The sequence below is a fragment of the Cibotium barometz genome, chromosome 13 (assembly GCF_041138505.1).
Source record: "Cibotium barometz isolate CiBa-2024 chromosome 13, ASM4113850v1, whole genome shotgun sequence".
Lineage (NCBI taxonomy): Eukaryota > Viridiplantae > Streptophyta > Polypodiopsida > Cyatheales > Cibotiaceae > Cibotium > Cibotium barometz.
This window is the reverse complement of record NC_141058.1, coordinates 32705126-32724437: the sequence shown is the minus strand read 5'-3', so window position 1 is coordinate 32724437 and position 19312 is coordinate 32705126. Positions and strand designations below refer to the sequence as shown.

At 43.2% G+C, this 19312-nt stretch overlaps 1 protein-coding gene across 2 annotated transcripts; it reads left to right on the top strand.

The window, feature by feature from the left end:
- Positions 1 to 6932: 6932 nt before the first annotated feature.
- On the top strand, positions 6933 to 13726 carry LOC147632608 (uncharacterized). 2 transcript variants are annotated; one of them, XM_086807388.1, is made up of 7 exons: positions 6933 to 7559; positions 8801 to 8838; positions 8948 to 9175; positions 9329 to 9552; positions 9631 to 9788; positions 10002 to 10548; positions 10647 to 13726. In XM_086807388.1, the coding sequence occupies exons 1-7, from the start codon at positions 7284 to 7286 to the stop codon at positions 13232 to 13234; spliced, it is 4059 nt and encodes a 1352-aa protein (XP_086663514.1). In that variant the 5' UTR covers positions 6933 to 7283; the 3' UTR covers positions 13235 to 13726. The 2 variants fall into 2 exon arrangements, with proteins under 2 accessions (XP_086663514.1, XP_086663515.1); XM_086807389.1 differs by having other exon boundaries at positions 7451 to 7545.
- The last annotated feature ends 5586 nt before the right edge of the window (positions 13727 to 19312 follow it).

Below are 19312 nucleotides of genomic sequence, written 5' to 3'. Positions count from 1 at the left end.
AAGCCTTTGAGAAGCTGAAGAAAGCATTAGTGACGACACCTATTCTCAGGCCGCCGGATTGGGATAATTTATTCCACGTACATATAGATGCTTCAGCTTTTGCAATTGGCTGTATTTTAGCTCAACCAGGCGAGAACAAAATGGACTTTCCAGTCTCATATGCTAGCCGCCAGTTGAATAGTGCTGAAAAGAATTACACCACCACGGAAAGAGAAGGCTTAGCTATGATCTATGCTGTGAAGAAGTTTCGGCATTACCTTTGGACAACAAATATAAATTCTTCGTAGATCATCAAGCTTTGCTTTACCTTGTGAACAAGCCATGTGCAACCAGAAGGATTGTATGCTGGTTTGTTATTCTACTTGAATTTGAATTTGAAGGAGCGGTAAAGAAGGGAAAAATGCATCAGCGGGCTGATCATCTTTCCAGGATAACTTCAGGAGAAGCACCCATTGGTATAGATAATGATATTCCTGACGCTACTCTATTCTTGGTTGAGACAGCACCAAGATGGGCAGAACCCATCATTCAAGTTTTAACGATAGGATTTGTTAACCCCATTAGTCTCACCAATGAAAAGATAATGACCTTAGAGCATTGTGCTCCTTATAAGCTTCTTTCTGGACGATTGTATAAATTAGAAAAAGATGGAATACTTCATCTATGCCCTGACCCTGATTAATATGATGAGATTATCTCATATGTCCATGTGAGCGTAGGAGGCAAACATGTCTCTGGAAAGGATACGGTTAAAAGAGTTTTGTGGGAAGGATATTGGTGGCCAACACTTCATGCTGATACAGAAGAGTATGTACGGAATTGTAAAATTTGTCAACAAAGGAAACCCATTCCTCATGTGACGCTATTTTATATTTCAACAACACCCAATTGGAGTTCGTACATTGTGAAGTATTTGACGCAGGGTCATACGGACGATAAGATGCCTAGGCATAGAAAGAGAGCCATAGAGGTAGAAGCAGCAAGTTTTCAGATTATTGAAGGCCAGCTGTACAAAAGGGGCAAAGATGGAAACCTACGGACTTGTGTTTGTGAGAGTGACTACCTTAGTATTGACTCATGCACATTCAGGAGTTGGGGGTGGACATTTCTGTGGAGAAACAACTGCCACACTTATACTATGGTCAGGACTTTGGTGGCCTACGCTCTTTCATGATGCAACAGTGTATGTCAAACGATGTGATCAATGTCAAAGAGCCAAACCTCCTACCAAGTATGAGGACATGCCATTGAGACCAATTATGGGGGTTAGAGCTTTTGCCAAATGGGGAATTGATTTTGTGGGACCGATTAAACCACCAGCACGCCATACACATGCTGAGTATATCGTTGTAGCCACAGATTATCTTACGAAGTGGGTAGAAGCAAAAGCCACAGTAAAAAACGATGCTAGGACCACTGCAAAGTTTTTATACGAACATGTGTTTACACGCTACGGTTTACCTATTGAGATTGTGAGTGACCAAGGTGTGCATTTTATCAATGAAGTCATTACCTTTCTTTTGGAAGACTTTATGGTCATCCATAAGAGGTCAGCGCCTTATCAGCCGCAAGCAAATGGTCAAGCTGAGAGCACAAACAAGACTCTTTGCACTGCGCTTACAAAGATTGTTGAGGGACATAGAACAGATTGGGAACAGAAACTTCACTCAGTTCTATGGGCTTACCGAATTGCTTACAAAACGTCCATAGGCACGACACCTTTCAATCTAGTTTTTGGATTGGACGCTATCCTTTCGATAGAATTTATTGTACCTACACTTCGAGTTGCAAAAAAACTTGAGTGGACGGATAATGAGTTCTCTACACGTATTGATGAATTGGAGAGGCTAGATGAAGACAAGCTATTGGCAGCAGTCATTGGCATGTATGCTGAAAAACGACGCCAAAAGCGTTGGCATGATACGCATGTGAAGAAAGGTCGCTTCAGGAGAGGTGATCTAGTGTTGCTTTACACATTAAAGAAACAAAAACACAAGCTGAAAATGCGAGGACTTGGTCCATTTTGTGATCAACGAGCTTAGTGCGAGTGGTGCAGTAAGGTTGGAAACCTTAGACGGAGAGCCAATGACTAACTTCATCAATGGTAGCCGCTTGAAGCGCTATGAAGAACCTCTAACAGATGATATGCTAATACGCATACATGCTAGTCAGACACGTAAAAAAGCTCAAGCTTTGTTACAAAGTCAAGCAAAAGAAGAAGCTAAGGCTAGAGTAGCACTAGCACGAGAGCGCCGCAAGGCAGCTATCATGGCCATCCACTTGAATGATGATGAAGACTTTGTAGATCCCTTTCATATTGATGTAAGGATCCCTACTCAAAGAGCAATCTTTGCAGCGTCTGCACTTATAGATTCGGGAGCCGACTGCAATGTTTTGTCTTATGAAGCGTGGACATCATTAGGCCAACCTTTGCTCACCAATGCATCATTGAACTTCCAGAGTTTCTCTGGTGATGAAACCCCAGCCCTAGTCAAGTGCTGTATTAATATGTCCATTCAGGATCAATCCATGCACGTGACTTTTTATGTTGCTAACAAGAGCCAAGCAGTGGTGGATGTTGTTCTAGGCAGATCATGGATTAGAACCACCAAATGCAGTATAGACTGGAACTCACGACAATACACCTTGTTGGTAAATTCTACTCACCTTACAGGATCAAGTGCTTCGGCACTCCCATCTTTTCAAAAGGTGGAAACCATCCCTACTGTGATAGAGACATCCTCAAAAGATCCAATGATTTGGGTGAATAATGACAATGACAATACTCAAGGATGGCATGTGCCAACATCTCTCTTATATGCACAAGGCTACGGAAGGGGGGAAGCACTTAGAATTCAAATCTGGTTACCTAAAGCAGCTCGCAAGGCAAGACCCAATGCTGCCAAGGAACATCCAAGGAATACAAAGCTAAAGAGGAGGTTCACCAAAACCAACAGTTCCACCTCCAACAAGACCACTCAACAACGGTGGATCCCAAAGAAGGTTCTACAAGCACAAGGCTACTACGAGGGTGCTACTACCTTGTGGCTACCAAAGAAGGATGCAAGGACTACTGCAGCAAAACATAATTATGTTCCTGAATCTACTCAAGAACAAAAGCAGTCAATACCACCTCACTTACAGAAACCAAATCAATACTGGAAACCACGCCTTACCAAGCCTGAAAGAGTCCAGGTGGAAACACAAGCTGACGCGTCAATCGGACATCATCAGAAGGTCTCGAACAGGAAGGGATACTCCAAACTGACATGGGAAGAAAAAGGCAAGTGGGTACCTTTACCCACTTCCATCTCAGAGGCAACACATCAGAAGGAGGACATTGCAACCGAATCAAGTTCAGAGTCTATTTCTCAAAACACAAGCAATGTCAAAGTTTATCTTACAAAGCCGACAACTTTCAATCAGGCTCCTACACAAGTAGACTCCCTGACTATCAAGGAAAGAGCGTTCTTCCTACAACTCCAACTATTTGGAATGTCGTCGGTATTCTACTCTTTCCCTAATCAAATTACATTACCAGCCATAAGTCTACAGGCATAGGTGTTAGAGTTGGGCACTTTGAAGACCAAAGAAAATTTTGAAAGCCCAATGGGATGGCAAGAACACAGCTGCCATATGGTTGCCAAAGCTCAGAAGTGTTCAAACATCTCCCTTCACACCTCCTCCTATTTGTCCCAATGCATTTCCTATGCCTATCGCTAAAATCTGAGAATGCAGACATACATCCACCCCCAGTGCAAGACTAGCACTTGTACTCTCTTAATAAGAACTAGAAGCCAGGGCACTTTTTTCCATTGGGTTTTTTCCCTCGGCCAAATCCGGTGTTTAGCACCAATGTTTTTTATTTTTTATCTTTTTAATTTTCTTTCTGTTTAGTTTGTTTTGTCGGAATAAAACAGATACAAGCACCAAACTACATCTTCCGCTTCAGTACCGCAACTGACAGTCATACAATCAAATGCAAACAATTCTTCACCAACCAGCGCTTTAACAGAAACAAGTGAACTCATGCCAATCTCTAATGTTTTCTGTATTTTTCTTGTTGCTTGATTGTTTATAAATTTCACTTTACTAAGCATGGCAATATGCATCTCCTTTGGTCTAGAGTAGGGATAGCATTCTAGTGGCTTTAGACTTGATAGTGTAAGTTTGACCGTAATTGTTTTTACCTGTTTAGCAATACAAAGTAATTAGTGTTTTGTGCTAAAGGTAGAGTTCCAGACCTAGGACAAAGAGACTAAAATAATCATAGGACCATCAGTGGATATCTTGCCCTTACTAGGACATTGCTTAGGAACAATCTAATAAACCTTCCATAACAAAAATTGTCATGACAAAAATAAAAGAAAAGTGTATATGTTTGTGGCCTATTGCCTTGTTATTCATGGTAGGCGAGGGAGGTCTATACCTTTCCCAGACCAATGCCTTGTGTAGCAAGAAATAGCCATACCGCAGGTGCGCAAACATGCTCTTAAAGAAAGCCCTGTCCAAAAAGAAAGAAAAGAAAAGAAAAAAGGACAGAAAGGCACCAAGAGAAATGCTTGTCTAATCCAGGATGGTCGCCGTTGTGCTTAAAATAATAAACCTTAACACTAAGCAATATCAAGAGTCTGCCAATACATAATTATGTTAGATTTATTAGTGTTGAACCGACATCTTTGACTTAGCATAGGCTAGGTATACTACTTGATAGTCCCTCGATTAACTGTTGTCTTTTGCCTTCTAGGAAAAGAACAATACATTTGGCATAAAACATTCTTTACTTTAGTTAGCTTCTGCAGGTAGTAATTATTAAGGCTTGAACAAACCTATTCAATCTCTACACTGCTTCAATGTTTCCTTCCTCTAGCTAATTGGACGTTTATTGCCATGTCTTAGTGAGTAAAATTGCTTGTTTCGTTATTGTCTGTCAGTACTTTTGCTTTCAAAAAGAAAGAACACACAAACCACCTATCGTTTTGCTTGCAGGTACACACTGGAGATGCTACTCTTCCTTGGTATCTACGCGCTCGAGGACGTGCGCAAAATAGGAAGGGGGAAATGTTGCGTGTGATCAATGCAAGGATGCAACACAGAGATGCAAGCAGGAAAACAAGAGACTTGACATTCTTATTTAGGGCTCTTGTAAAAAGTTCCAAGTTGTAGTAGGTGAGTGTGGGAGTGGGCTTGAGAATAATCCCACATGGGAAGTTTTGGGAGTTTTAGGAGTTTTAGTATAAAAAGAGGCTCATTTGAGAGCTTAGGGACACATTGGGCTAAACTCATGCTTGAGCTCTCTTGAGACTAGCTCTCCCTCTTTTTCATAAAGGTGCAAGCTCTTCTCTCTCCCCATCTACACTATTGTATGAGCAATGCTCTTCTATTTCAATGCAATAAGATGATGTTTTTCTCTCTTCTCATCTCTATTCTCTAGTGTGTATGCTTCTTTGTTGATGCTTGTGGATTCTCTATTAGGCTTTGTGTGGTAGTGGATTCAAGCTTAAGCTTCTCCATAGCTTGTAGCTTATCCATGGGCAAGGCATTGCTTGAGTAGTGAATGAGAATGTATATTTATTTCAAGTTCCATTAAGCTTCAAGGTTTGTGTGCATGCTAGGGAAGTAAGTGCTTGTAGCTTGTAGCTTATCCATGGGCAAGGCATTGCTTGAGTAGTGAATGAGAATGTATGTTTATTTCAAGTTCCATTAAGCTTCAAGGTTTGTGTGCATGCTAGGGAAGTAAGTGCTTGAGAATGAAGTATGCTTTGAGCTTGTGTATGCATTAGCTTAGCTTTCTTCTTGTATTGGATGCATGAATGAGTGGGATGATGAGTGAATGAGCTATGGCAAGATTGAGCTTGTGTGTAAAGTCTATGTCAAGGTAGTGGTGTTCATAGCATTTTCTCCATTCGTGGATAAGCTTTCGTGCACCGGTACGGGTTGAATCCCTAGCTCCGAAAGGGATGCAAATCCCATTGGATTGAGCTACACACGGATCATACTACTCATGCTACAAGTGAGAGAGTCTTCCGTCTCTCCAATAAGCTAGTGATAACAGATCTACAAAATTCAATTAGAGACACACCATCCTCTCGAGCATAGAGTTTGAAAATGTGCCCCTCATAGGTGTGTGATGATAAGAACTAGGGAACAATACCATGGAAGGGGTCATTGAACTTAAGGACTCTAGGTTGCAGATCTGAGTGACTCTCTCTCTCTCTCTCTCTCTCTCTCTCTCTCTCTCTCTCTCGTTCTTTATGGGCAAAGGTGAAGGTTTATAGTAAAGGAGTGTTCGTTAATGCGCGACCATGATGGGTGAGTACTCATTCTTATCATTTTGTTTTGTCGTACGCTGTTGCTTTTGAGTGTTGCGAGAAAATTGCTTTATTGACGCCATGCCACTGAATTGTTGGTGACCGTGCATTGGCTCCTCCCAAAATCACGATGATGATTAAGCCTTTAAAGGCTCTGGTTCCATGTAAGAGTTGATGCACACATGCTTAATACAAAGACGTAGATAATAAGCGTACAAGAGTAGCTAGTAGTATTCGTCTCTGAACCCGGCTCGAAAAACAAAAAAAAGTAGCTAGTAGTACACGAACGATCACATATTTACATAATGGTAAATAATAATCAACCAATACAAGGTTGTATTAATATAGAGAAAACAATCAAAGGCACTAACTAATAGGACAAAGAAAATGGTGTCCAAGGTGCTAAGAGTAGATCACAATTCCAGGGCGGTCTTCTGAAGTCTAACAAAAAGATCTGGTCTTCTGAAGTCTGACTCCATAGCATTTTTAAATACCATTTTTAAATAATACTTATGGTGGCCGATTTCTCTAATGTGTAATCTCTTGGATGCTAGGATTTTTAAGGGGGGATTAAGATTTAGCTATTTCATCCTAATACGTTCACAAACGTTTGTAGATGATATTTCTTATTGCTCTTAACATTTGAGGGGAGTCTCAAGTCCTTTGATTACAACGTTTACTCCTGCCACCCGCCGGGACTTCAGTTCACAACCGCTGGCCCTGCGGCTTTCCCACATCCCTTCAGTTCTGCGAGGCAAAGTTAGGGTTTCTGGTGCCCTGCTCTGCGAGCTTCAATGTCTTGTCAGGTGGTTATTCAGCAAATGCGAAGCAGCCGTGACGCATACATACACATAGAGGTAGCACAAGCTTTGTACGAGAGAGTGATCATACGTGGTTGTACGACAAGAAAACAGAGATAGGTTGCAATGAATCATAGCCATCTTCATCATCATCGCGGAATGCCAGACAGTTATGGTTCAGCATCCATGCAGGTCGATCAGGCTTTCATCATGTGTATTTGTACGGCCTGAAACAGAGGCCGGTCTTCATCATCATCACAATTATCGTCATCATCATCATCATCATCAACAACATAATCGTCACCATCTTCTTCTTAGAATGCCGGACAATAAGCCAGACGGGGATGGTTCAGAAGCCATGGATGATCAGGGCACCCATAACGTCCCAGAGGAAACCCTAATTGACTCCGAGTTCGCAGAAATGGACCAGACAGGTCGGTATGGCAGGGTAAGTTGCCCATTTTACCTTCCCCCCTTCCTGTCTTGCCTTAAATGATGGCAAGTATTCTGTATTACTATGATTAATCCTTATATTAGTGTGAGAGTATCTCCGAGGATAAAGCTATGCCAGGTGAATATGTCCTTTCTGGGCAGACCTCAGTGCAGCCTCGATATGGGCTCACATGGCCAAATGCCGTTGCTGGCCATCACTGCATGCACATAAGTGGAATAAGATAAATAGAAAATCAAAAAGGGGGCCAAGCAGCAATGGCATACAGTGTTGTGGTATGTAAAGTGAGAGAAGCTAGAAGTACAGGCTTTGAATCCTACTTTGGAAATCAATGCAAATGGATGCATGCTTTTGCATGGACTTGTAAACAATGATGGAAAGGTATGGGTCCGTGTGGTTTAGATACCACCTGGCCCACCTGCCATGGTTTTGTCCTCGGCCTGTGAGAGTGTTACTTTACAGTAATCGTCTCAGTGCAGCCAATAGTTTATGAGATTTCTCTATATGAAAAAAAAAAAAAGTTTTTTAGATGTCGGTCCCTATCATTTGTAGCAGTCTCTGCCCACTAGGGTCAAGAAATGTGCCTTCATGAAGAACATGTTGTACCAGTTATCATGATACTTGCTGTAAAGCTGAACAATCCCGCCAATGTGGTGATAGCTCAAGTGATAGAGATGTTTGTCAAGGACCAGGAGGTCCTGGGTTCAAAACCTCACTTGGTGCTTCCTCGGTGGCATCCCCTACGGGCGCGCACAGGCGGTAAAAAATGGTAACTACGGGAGGATCTCGGGCCTAAGGCCAGTTGGAAAAAACAAAAAAAATGGCTGAACAATCCCAGCTGCAATGCCTGCATAGAGATTGGGCTCTCTTGCTTTCAGTAAAGTCCAAACTGCATGTGAGTCAAAGAAACAGGAACACCTTTTGGGAGCTCTCACTTGAGTGGAGGCACCTTAAAATGCTTTCCCTTTGATGCGATTAACAGTGTGCCTGGATGATGTGGAGAGCTTGGGATTGCAAGGAAGTCAAGTTTGTCATCCCGGCTCTGCAAGTAAACTGGAAAGGGCATGCCAGAGTTACCCTGCCCAACAAACCCTTCAAAACCAAACTTCAGGGTCCCATTGTACAGGCCAAGCTGAATTGTCTCCTTACCTTTTTTTTTTGTTTCATTGAGAAGGCTATCACCAGTTTCTTCGATAACATAGCCTTTTTTTGATGGGTCTCTGTGGTTGACTTTGCAGTATAATGAGGTCCTGGGTAAGGGTGCCTGCAAAACAGTGTATCCACATCACAACATCAACCTCTGTTTTTTCCTCTCTCTTTTTGGGAAGATATGCGGAACTTCTAGTGTGATTATGAGTGCTATTTATCCTTAACTCACATGGCAGTTACAGGGCATTTGATGAAGTGGATGGAATAGAAGTGGCCTGGAATCAAGTGAAGATTCAGGACCTTCTGCAGAGCCCTGAGGAGCTTGAGCGGCTGTATTCAGAGGTGCATCTGCTCAAATCATTGAAGCATAAGAACATTATCAAGTTCTATACGTCCTGGGTTGATGTGAAGAACAAGAATGTCAACTTCATCACAGAGATTTTCAACTCTGGAACTCTGAGACAGTAAGTCCTTTACATCACCTCTACTTTTTTTCTACGAAAACCCCATGGCTGTCTTCACAACAGTTTGTGAATGCAAGATTATCAAATACTTCTATGGCTTTCTCTTACTTCTTGGCTACAGTCTGGAAATGCAAAATCATGCCATGCTCTCAGGTATCGAAAGAAGCACAAGCATGTAGATATCAAGGCAGTAAAGAACTGGGCAAGGCAGATTCTGCGAGGTTTACTCTACTTGCATAGCCATGACCCACCTATCATCCATCGTGATTTAAAGTGTGACAACATATTCGTGAATGGAAACAATGGGGAGGTCAAGATTGGGGATCTGGGCTTAGCAACCATTTTACGCCAAGCGCATGCTGCACACAGTGTGATCGGTAATTTTTGCTGCTTATCACCAGCTTGTAAGCCCTTGCTTGGCCCTCCACAGCTTACCATTTCATGTATTTGAACAGGGACACCTGAGTTTATGGCCCCAGAGTTGTATGAAGAGGAGTACAATGAGCTTGTTGACATATATTCTTTTGGTATGTGCCTGTTGGAGTTGGTAACTTTCGAGTATCCATATAGCGAGTGCATGAATGCAGCTCAGATCTACAAGAAAGTAACTTCTGTAAGAGTCTCTACTTCATTTTGTGTTGTGTTATACCTTAGGCTGGTTACATAACCTTGCCCATCCATCAGCAGGGGGGCTCATCATGGCCACTTGTCCCATGGGCAGGCAACATTTTGTAACCAGCCTCATATGCTTATTGATAAAAAGAAAACCTCTGTAGCTGTTTGTTCTTTTCTCATTAGTAATGCATGGTTGTTTCTAGCACAACAGGGGAAAAAGCCAGCTGCCTTGGAAAGGGTCAAGGATCCAGACATGCGAAAGTTCATAGAAAACTGTCTGGCTGTTGCATCCAAGAGATTACCAGCAAGGGAATTATTGTCAGATCCTTTTCTTCAGAGTGATGTCAACAAAGAGCAGTCTGAATGTTCGGTACTGGTACTACACCCAGAGTGTGCTGAATGTTCGTCAGTGTTGGTACTACGCCCAGAGTGTGCAGGAGATGACATGGATGAACTGGTTGTAAAAGAAGAGCCTGAATCAAGCTTCTGCCAGAGAGCTTCTTCAAACCCTGGGCTTGAAGAACCCTTAACAAGTGTATCAGGTGCAGTGTATGATGAATCCAAACTTCCTATGAGCTACTTTTCCTTAGAGTCTATTTGTGGTAATGAGGAAATCAGCAATAGGGATTGTGATTCCAGCATGCTTTCGAGCTTTCCAAAGAATGACCAACCACAGAGAAGCCGGGATTTCAAAGTTAAGGGGAAGAAGAGAGATGAGAGTACAGTCTTTTTGAGATTGCGCATTGCAGACACTCAAGGTACTTTTACTGGATTTCCAAGATAACCTTTCACTATGTAACATTTGTTATGAAAATTTGGTGGAAATGTTGACTTAATTGAAACCAGGATTGTGCAGGTCATGTTCGCCACATCCATTTCCTCTTTGATATAGATGGTGACACAGCTATTAGTGTTGCCAGTGAAATGGTGGAGGAGCTTCAACTCTCTGACCAGGACGTGACCACTGTTGCTGAGATGATTGATTTACAAATCCTGGCTCTAGTTCCAGACTGGAAACCCGGAGCTTCCTTTGAAGAGATGGGTCCTAACACAGAGGATTATGATCAAGATCATTCTATGCCAGATCTTAGCTGTGAGAAAGCCAAGAGCGAGGTTGGTGTTGATGATGTTATTGTGGATGAACCATGCGTGGAGAATGCATTGTTGCCACAAAACATTTACTACTCATCTCTCAGGCCAAGTGCATATGATGGTTCTCCAACACGAGGGGAGGGTATGATATATGGCCGCTTTGAAGAGGTTACATACAATCAAGGCGGTTCAGATTATTCTCCATCTAGCTCAGGGGCACCCCCTCCTCTCTCCAGTAACTCATTTGATCATCAGGCCTACGAAGAGTCAATATATAATGCAGCAGACCGTACGTCTCCGGAGTTTGATTCTGCTGAAAGAGGTAATGGGTCCACGCTGCATGAGAGCATGGGCAGCTTGCAAAGGCTTTCATCAACGGATGCTTGCGATGCTGATCCAGGCAAGCTAGGATGTGTGGCATTCAATGACCTTGTGGAGTGCCAAAGGAATGCAGGCTGCAGTAAGTATACACATCAGACATGGGAAATGATAATGAGCATGGGCGCAAGTCCAGAAGGACAAGATGGATACGCAGAAGTTGGAAGGAAGGGATCACCGAAGGGTTTCCATTCACAATTACCATGGCCATTAGGTGGATCGACTGCAGTTACTCCCACCAACCTCACTGATGGAGAGGAGGATTTGGACCAAGAGCTGAAGCTTCTGGCACTTGAGCAGGAACAGGAGTTGTTGAAACTTAGAAGGAAGCATGAGAATGCAATTTTGGAAGCAAAAGGTAGATGGGAAAGGAAGAGTGGCTCGACAGTATCTTCTAAGTTAGTTCATGATGGACTGCACTGTAGTTTTTTATCGGCTTCTGATGCACTGCATTGTAGTTCTGCTTTTGATTCAGTTTTGAACAAACATGGAGCAGCCTGCAGTGGTGCTAATCAGGTTATTCCATCACATTGCTTGTTATCTCCTTTGGAATGGGAGGCTCGGCATATGACAGTCAAAGGGGGATCCACTGCTGGAAGAGAAACAGTGGACCAGGACAGAATTTCTCTCAAAGAACTTACCGCAATGACTTCTCACATCTTGGATGAGGACATAGAGGAATCAGCAAGCTTGCAACCATCATGTTCATGTGCATCAGAGGTACTGGATCTTGTGGCTTCTAAACAAGCTCTTGTTGCAACTGACACTGAGCCTACTTCCCTGGAACAATCAGCTGTGTTTGAGGACATCTTTCACGATATGAGAAGGCGTATAGTAAATTGTGGAGAGCAACCAGTCTGCAATCCTGAGGAAACGTGTCTTCAAGATCAAGTGATTAGATGTGCTGCCGAGAGCCCTGCTCCTTTTGATGATTCTTCTACTTTTGAGTTAGTACCCACTGACTCTCAGAGTGAAAAATATGACGTGTTGACCTCAAGTACACAAGAAATACAATATCAGCTGGCTTTAGGAGTGCATAGCACGCTCGACTGTACTACCGCTGGGGAGAAAGGGACAGGCAGTAACAAGCCTACCTCGTGTGATTCAGAGGATATCCCTTTGGAAGGGCTAGGAACTAGAGGTTCTGTTCAGAACCCTGTTGTTGATAGGTTTTCTTTAGAGGAGGTGAAGCTGCCTGAGCTGGCAGTGTGTAAGAGTCCAACTCTTGAGGCCTTGAGCATACGAACACCACCAGATTTGTTTGTTGCAGGCAGGCATGGGCCTGATGTGGAATTCTGTCAGAGTAGCAGGGATAAAGTCAGATGCGAAGAGGCACAATCATGTGGGCCAGAGAAAATTCACCTACAAATCTCTTCACCTCTTGCAAGCTCTACTTTTGATGACCAGATCATCCCAACTACTCGGAAGGTTGAACCCTTGAGTCTAAGCAGGGCAGAAAAAGAAGATCAGTTCGTCCGAGGAAGGCGTGGCCATTGTGCTGATGCTCAGAGGAATACAGCTAAGTGCCAAGAGCTTGAAGCATTGGATTCTAGATGTGATGTTGAGAAGTCCACTGCTGTTCAACCCTTGAACCTTGAAACATTTGAAAGATCAGATCAGTCTATTCAAGGAAGGTATGGACATTGCACTGACTTCCCCAGGATGGGTATCATTCACAAGGAAAAATGTTCAGTGGAAGTCCAAACAGTGGCAAATGAAGCAGGTGCTCCAGAGCTTTCAAGCAAGCTGTCAAGCTCTCAGAGTAGTGACTGGGCTTTGGAGTTAAAAAAGGAACAGCTTCAAAGGTCAATAGCTAAGCTTGAGGCAAAAACACTTGAGGGCCTCCAGAATGGCCTCGTGGCTAATCATGGGTCCAGGAAACCATCATGTGGCCCCTCAGTGCAGCCTACGAGTAGTGGGTCTATCACATCCCAATCACGGCCTAATTCAGCCTCTGAGTCAAACAGACATTGATTATTTAACACTGAGATGACGAAAGAGTGATCCCAATGTCTGTCTTGTTTAATGAGATGAGTCAAAGATGGAAATTTCAGCCTTAGAAAACCATCCATCCACATGAATGTGTCATTAGCCCTGTTTGAGAGAGAGTCTCTTTCTAAGTGACAAATCATGAAAGTTTTGGTGTTATGCCAGGAGCATGGCTACATGCAGGAGCTGGCAATCTCTCATTTTGTTATAGGTTTTTCATATCCACGTTGACCAGTTTGTTGACATGAGAGGTAAAGTAGTCAAGCACTATTTGCAGGAAAAATCTTGGTTTCTAGAAACCTTTATGGCTGCTTTAGGCTTGTACCATATCACAAAATGTATTGACTCTTAACTGTACAGAATCTCTTGAGCATCTATCACTGTCAGCTTTGCTTCTATGTGGGTTCTTGCAAAGTCGACAAGTATTTGAGAAGGCTGCCTCTTTATTTGTGAATATAAGCAACAAACGTTATGGCATGAGCTTACTTTTCTTTCAAGCATCCAGGTGTACAGACGTTATATGGTAGTTGAATCTGTTCACCTTGTTTTTGATGTTGGAACTTAAATGGAAAAATATCATGTTTAGTTTTGTCTTGAGTGTAGCCCGAGATCAAATACTTCATATGAAGGAGTTAGCTCAGTTGGCCAGCGGCAGAGAGGGAATTACATCCAGAACTCAAAGAGCACTTTTGGTATGTGCTAGTCAAAATCTGTCATGTTCATGCACATGGGCATTCAGATCCCAGTGCTATTCTCTTAAAGGCAGTAGAAAAACAGATGCATTAGGGCATGGGCAGGGCAGAGGGAATCCCAAGAGGCATCTTGTAGGTGCCAGATCTGGCCGACAGGGTAATGAAGGGACTTCTGGACTGGTCGGCCCAAGGAATACAGTTATGTGTTTTTGCTGCTGGCCGACAGAAGGTTGGCCAGCATATGTGGGTTCCCAAGGCCCTATAAAAGGGCTCAGCCAAGAATCATTAGGGCATTCAATCCTTTATGGATTGGGTCAGTAGGATAGGACTTTTTGGAATCAAGAACACCTTTTCAAGGGCAGCCTAAGGCTTGCCAAGGTTGTACCCTTTTTTGTACATTATGAATATAGTGAAAAATCAGCTATCTTTCCCTCTTCTCTCCATCTTCTGCTTGCATTTTGGGCCTTGGGACCGCACATACGTTGGCCGACCTGCTGATGGTCAGCAACAAAAACACATAACTGTATTCCTTGCGCCGACCAGTCCAGACGTCCCTTCATTACCCGGTCGACCAGATCCTGCACCTACAAGAAGCCTCTTGGGATTCCCTCTACCCTGCTCATGCCCTAATGCATCTGTTTTTCTGTATCCTTTCAGAGAATAGCATTGGGATATGCATGTCCATGTGCATGCACATGGCATCCCCTTCTGCTAAACTTGATGACGGGATTCCAACTTCTAACCTTGGATGACTGTCATCATCCCCTTGTCTCCTCATGGACTCTCCAACTTGTCATCCTTCCCTTCCTCGCAACCTTTTCACTGAACACCATGCCTTGTCTCCAATTCCACTCCAAATCTAATGAAGATCTATGCATCTCTTTCACTTTGTTGCTGTTCGTGGTGGCATTTTGTTTGGAGGAAATAGGTTGGCGGATGCTCTCTCGGAGGTGATTCCAGTATTCACGGTGCTGGAGGGTCCATGGTTGCATCTTCATCAACTTATCTTCTTCAAACTCTTGCACACTATGAGTTGTAGAGGGGATGTTAGAATTAGTGCATCTCAGTGTATTGTGTATTTATGGGCTCTACCCTTTTTTGGGTATTTTATTCATTTAATCCTATTTTAGGGAGTCGTGGAGTAGTTGGCCAGCTCCCACACTGCACTATAAAAGGAGGCCTCCCATTGTACACTTCATCATCCATTCCCTTGCACATTGTTCAACATCTCTTGCTGGCTATTGCCATTGTAAAGCCTATTGCTATTACAAAAGGTGATCTTGTCCACAAGCTCTCTCTACTCTCTCTCTCTCTCTTGTTGAATTTATGCTTCCGCCTATGCAATAGAAGGATTTTTTTTTCGGAAAAAAAAAAAGAAAGAGACTTCTAGATTGGTCGGTGCAATGAATATAATTGTGTTTTTGCTACTGGTCGGCTAGCATATGTGGGGTCCCAAGGCCCTATAAAAGGGCTCAGCCGAGAATCATTAGGGCATTCGGTTCTTTATGGACTAGGTGAGTAGGATATGACTTTTTGGAGTCAAGAACACCTTTTCAAGGGAATCCTAAGGCTTGCCTAGATTGTACCCTTTTTTGTACATTATGAATATACTGAAAACTCAGCTCTCTCTCTCTCTCTCTCTCCTCTCCATATTTTGCTTGCATCTTGTATCTACATGTTCCAGGAAAGGTGCTTTGGGCTGAAAGGAGACTCCCAGAGCTTCCGCATGTGACATTGGTATCACAACATCAAGTTTAGTAAGGCTAAACACTGATGGTGTCCCAAATGAAGGTGCACCATCCAAGGAGAGTAAGACAAGACATGGAAGAAGTTTCCAGAAGGTTGGTTGGTGGTGTTCCACAAGACCAAAGAGGAATGGTAGCCCTGTGAGTCCGATGCCACTTGGGGCATACCAGGAAAGACTTTTAGGAAAACGGTTCCAAGGGATGATGATCATCCAAGGGGTGGAGTGAGAGTGCCAGACTCAATGCTCAGGAATAGAAGACCAAAGGAAGTGTTCAGAGACAAGGCAAGAAGAAAAAGGGGAGGAACTTTGCTTGGCTACAAATTCCCACACAAATGTGCAATGAACTCCAAGAATAGATGATGAGCTGCTGGACGTACGATACCCATAATTCCCAACAGTGGACGGAAAATACATCACGTCCCAAAAGCCTCGAACAATGAACTCGGAACAGATTCAGTTCATAATCTCTGCTACACAAAAGATAACCATGTCGTGCCAAATGTCTAATGCTTGGAACTCAGAATCATGGTTCCCATGCACCAGTAAGCGGAGATGCAATCAGCTCCCTCTCCTGCCCACAAGCCTCCTCTAGCTGGAAGCACATGGGAAGAACTGCATGTATACTAGAGAAGTACACCATCTCGATTTAGAAGTGCCTTGGGAGCCCTAGAAATGGTACTAGAAGAATTTGTATCACTAGCGTGTCTTGTCTTTGCCCTTTTTCTGAGATGAAGACTTGCCCTTGGTCTTGTCCTTCTTCTTGGACAAATAATCTTTCGACAATATCCTCTCTTCCCACAAGAGAAGCAGCGACTCCGACCTTTCTTTTGAGAACAGAAGTGCCTGATCTCAGAACTGTTGAGAGACACCTTTATCTTACCTTGAGAAACGAGGACGGAAGAGTAGGGAGCTAAGATCATCAAAATCCAACTGAGTGGATGTGACCTGGCACCTCAAAGATCAAGAAATCACATCATAGCCCAGGGGAAGTTTGGTGAGGATAAGTGCAACTAGCTAAGCAGAGGACAAAGCAGCACCCATTGCCAGTAATTGGTCATGGATAACGACGGCCTTCATGAGGAACGACTTCATAGAACTGCCTACATGAACGACTGCATAGAACTGCCTACAGGAAATAACAAACCATAGAGTTGCCCTTGCAAGGTAACTTCTCTCATCGACGAATCTCGAGCAAAGAGATCCTCCAATTTAGACCATACCTGATGAGCACTGGTGAGACTTTGCACGGCCGATGAGACCTCCTCTATGATGGTCTACACAAGCACTAAATGCATCTTCGAATCCCGATTCTCCCAGTCTTATAATTCCGCAAGGAATTCATCCTCTTGATTCTAAGTCCACCTAGAGTTTAAAGGACGCTCGGGCTTCTTCTCACTGCCCTGAACAATATATCCCACAAACCCTTGTGGATGAACCAGATCCGCATTCCAATGGGCATAGTTGTGTTCTTTCAACTTGTCATCCTTGTTCGTAAATGGGGAGCCATATCCACAGCAACATAGAACACAAATCTCAGCTCTCCCCCAAGACTCCTCTCAAGTGCTTTCCAACGAAGCAAGGCTCCAGAACCAATCAACCCCCTCTCAAATCTTAGAGAGAAAGTGGCTGGACAGCAACAAAGTAGTCCTAGAACCACCACGAACCTTCTACCGGAAGAATAGGGACTGGTGGAGGAAGAAGATGATGTAGAGTCACTTGTCTAGCAACACCACATGCAAGAAACTCACCACAAACAGATGTTGAAGCAGAAAACCTAGCCAAAACACTTCACAACTTCCCTCTGTAGAGAAAAATGTAGCCTTGAGGACTGGCCGACAACAAGCAGATGGTGGCTGGACCAGAAAACGCAACATAGTACAAAAACGAAGCCATTGTAGGAGACTGATCTACATCCGGAGAAGCTATGGAAGCAAAATGCACAACGAGCAGTTTGCAGAAGGATGGAGCAGCCTGAACCTAAGCAAGTGATACCATGTTGGAGAATGCACAAGTGGAAGCATAAACTAAACAAGAGAGAGAGTAGAGAGAGCCTCTGGACAAGATCACCTTTTATAATAGCAATAGGCATTACAATGGCAATAGCCAGTAAGAGATGTTGAACAATGTGCAAGGGAATGGATGATGAAGTGTACAATGGGAGGCCTCCTTTTATAGTGCAGTGTGGGAGCTAGTCGACTGCTCATAGAGCTGGCCGACAGCTCCACGACTCCCTAAAATAGGATTAAATGAATAAAATACCCCAAAAAAAAGGGTAGAGCCCATAAATACACAATACATTGAGATGCACTAATTCTAACAGGAATAACCACATAGGTAGTCTATAGCGCCAAGTCCAAAAGTCCCTTTCATTACGCTGTCGGCCAGATCAGGCACCTACAAGATGCCTCTTGGGATTCCTCTGCCCTACTCATGCCCTAATGCATCTGTTTTTCTATTGCCTTTCAGAGAAAAGCATTGGGATCTGCATGTCCATGTGCATGCACATGACAAAAATCTCCCTTGGTATACGGTATCTTTTTTGGGCTGCCATGGGTAGGCCATAGTAGTAAGGCATTTTTATTGGCTTGTCTTTGTAAGCAAGGCAAATTCTCTTTGATAATTATTGTTTCTTGAAGGATACGTGCAAATGGCCAGCTAGGTTTGATGTGGATGTCAATTGAGTCCTAGCACTCAACAAGGATGCCCTGTGCCCCCCCTCTTGTTCAACACAGTCATGATTGCCCTGGCATGGGACTTGCAAAGGAAGCAAGAACAAGGCTTGGTCAAAGATTTGCAGCTACCCCCTAGCAAAGATCTATTGCTTGAACAATTTGCAAACCATACCCATTGTGTATAGATGTAAACTTTGAATCAAAGATGTGAGTGGGAGCTACAGAAGGCGGAGAAAAAATTGACCAAGTTAGGGTTTTAGGTTTTTCGAGAGAAAATTTAGGGTTTGAACCCTTGCGTGCAGGGAAGATTTTAGCAGTACTTTTTAATTTTGCTCCTCTCATGCAGAGCTCTCAGTTAAAAGAGCACAAATTATTGGGTGAAATCTATCAACTTGCATTTTATGCTCCAGGGCACTATTTTATATATATATATATATAACAATGCACAGGGAGATGTGCGCTAGGTCGTGTCTGGTTTGAACTCGCAACCTTTGGGTAGGGTGGGTCGTGAACGATAACATCAAGTAGACATGCTTATACCATCAGTAGAAGCAATGTGCGACAGGAACCCTACATTGGGAGCGTGGTTCTAATACCATGTTACAGACTTGGAGCTCACATGGTGTCCAGCAGTAGGAGACTGTGCAGAGTGTGATAGCGACTCAAAGTGAGTGTGAGTGTAAAAGCGCAAGAATGCTCTTGCTTGATTAGTTTCAATAAGGCATTAAGCTTATCAACAAGTACCTTACATGAGTACTTTTTTTTTGTATAGATTAGGCACTTGAATTACACATGCCAACACTTTCCTACCAGTAATGGGTTCATTTGAACCCAACACCTCCTCATTAGGAGATTTAGGTACTATCAATGAGCTCTAACCTTCTTACACAAGTACTTGGGTCAATTCTAAAGAGATGCTTTGTATGATCACATCATTCTATTTACGAAATCA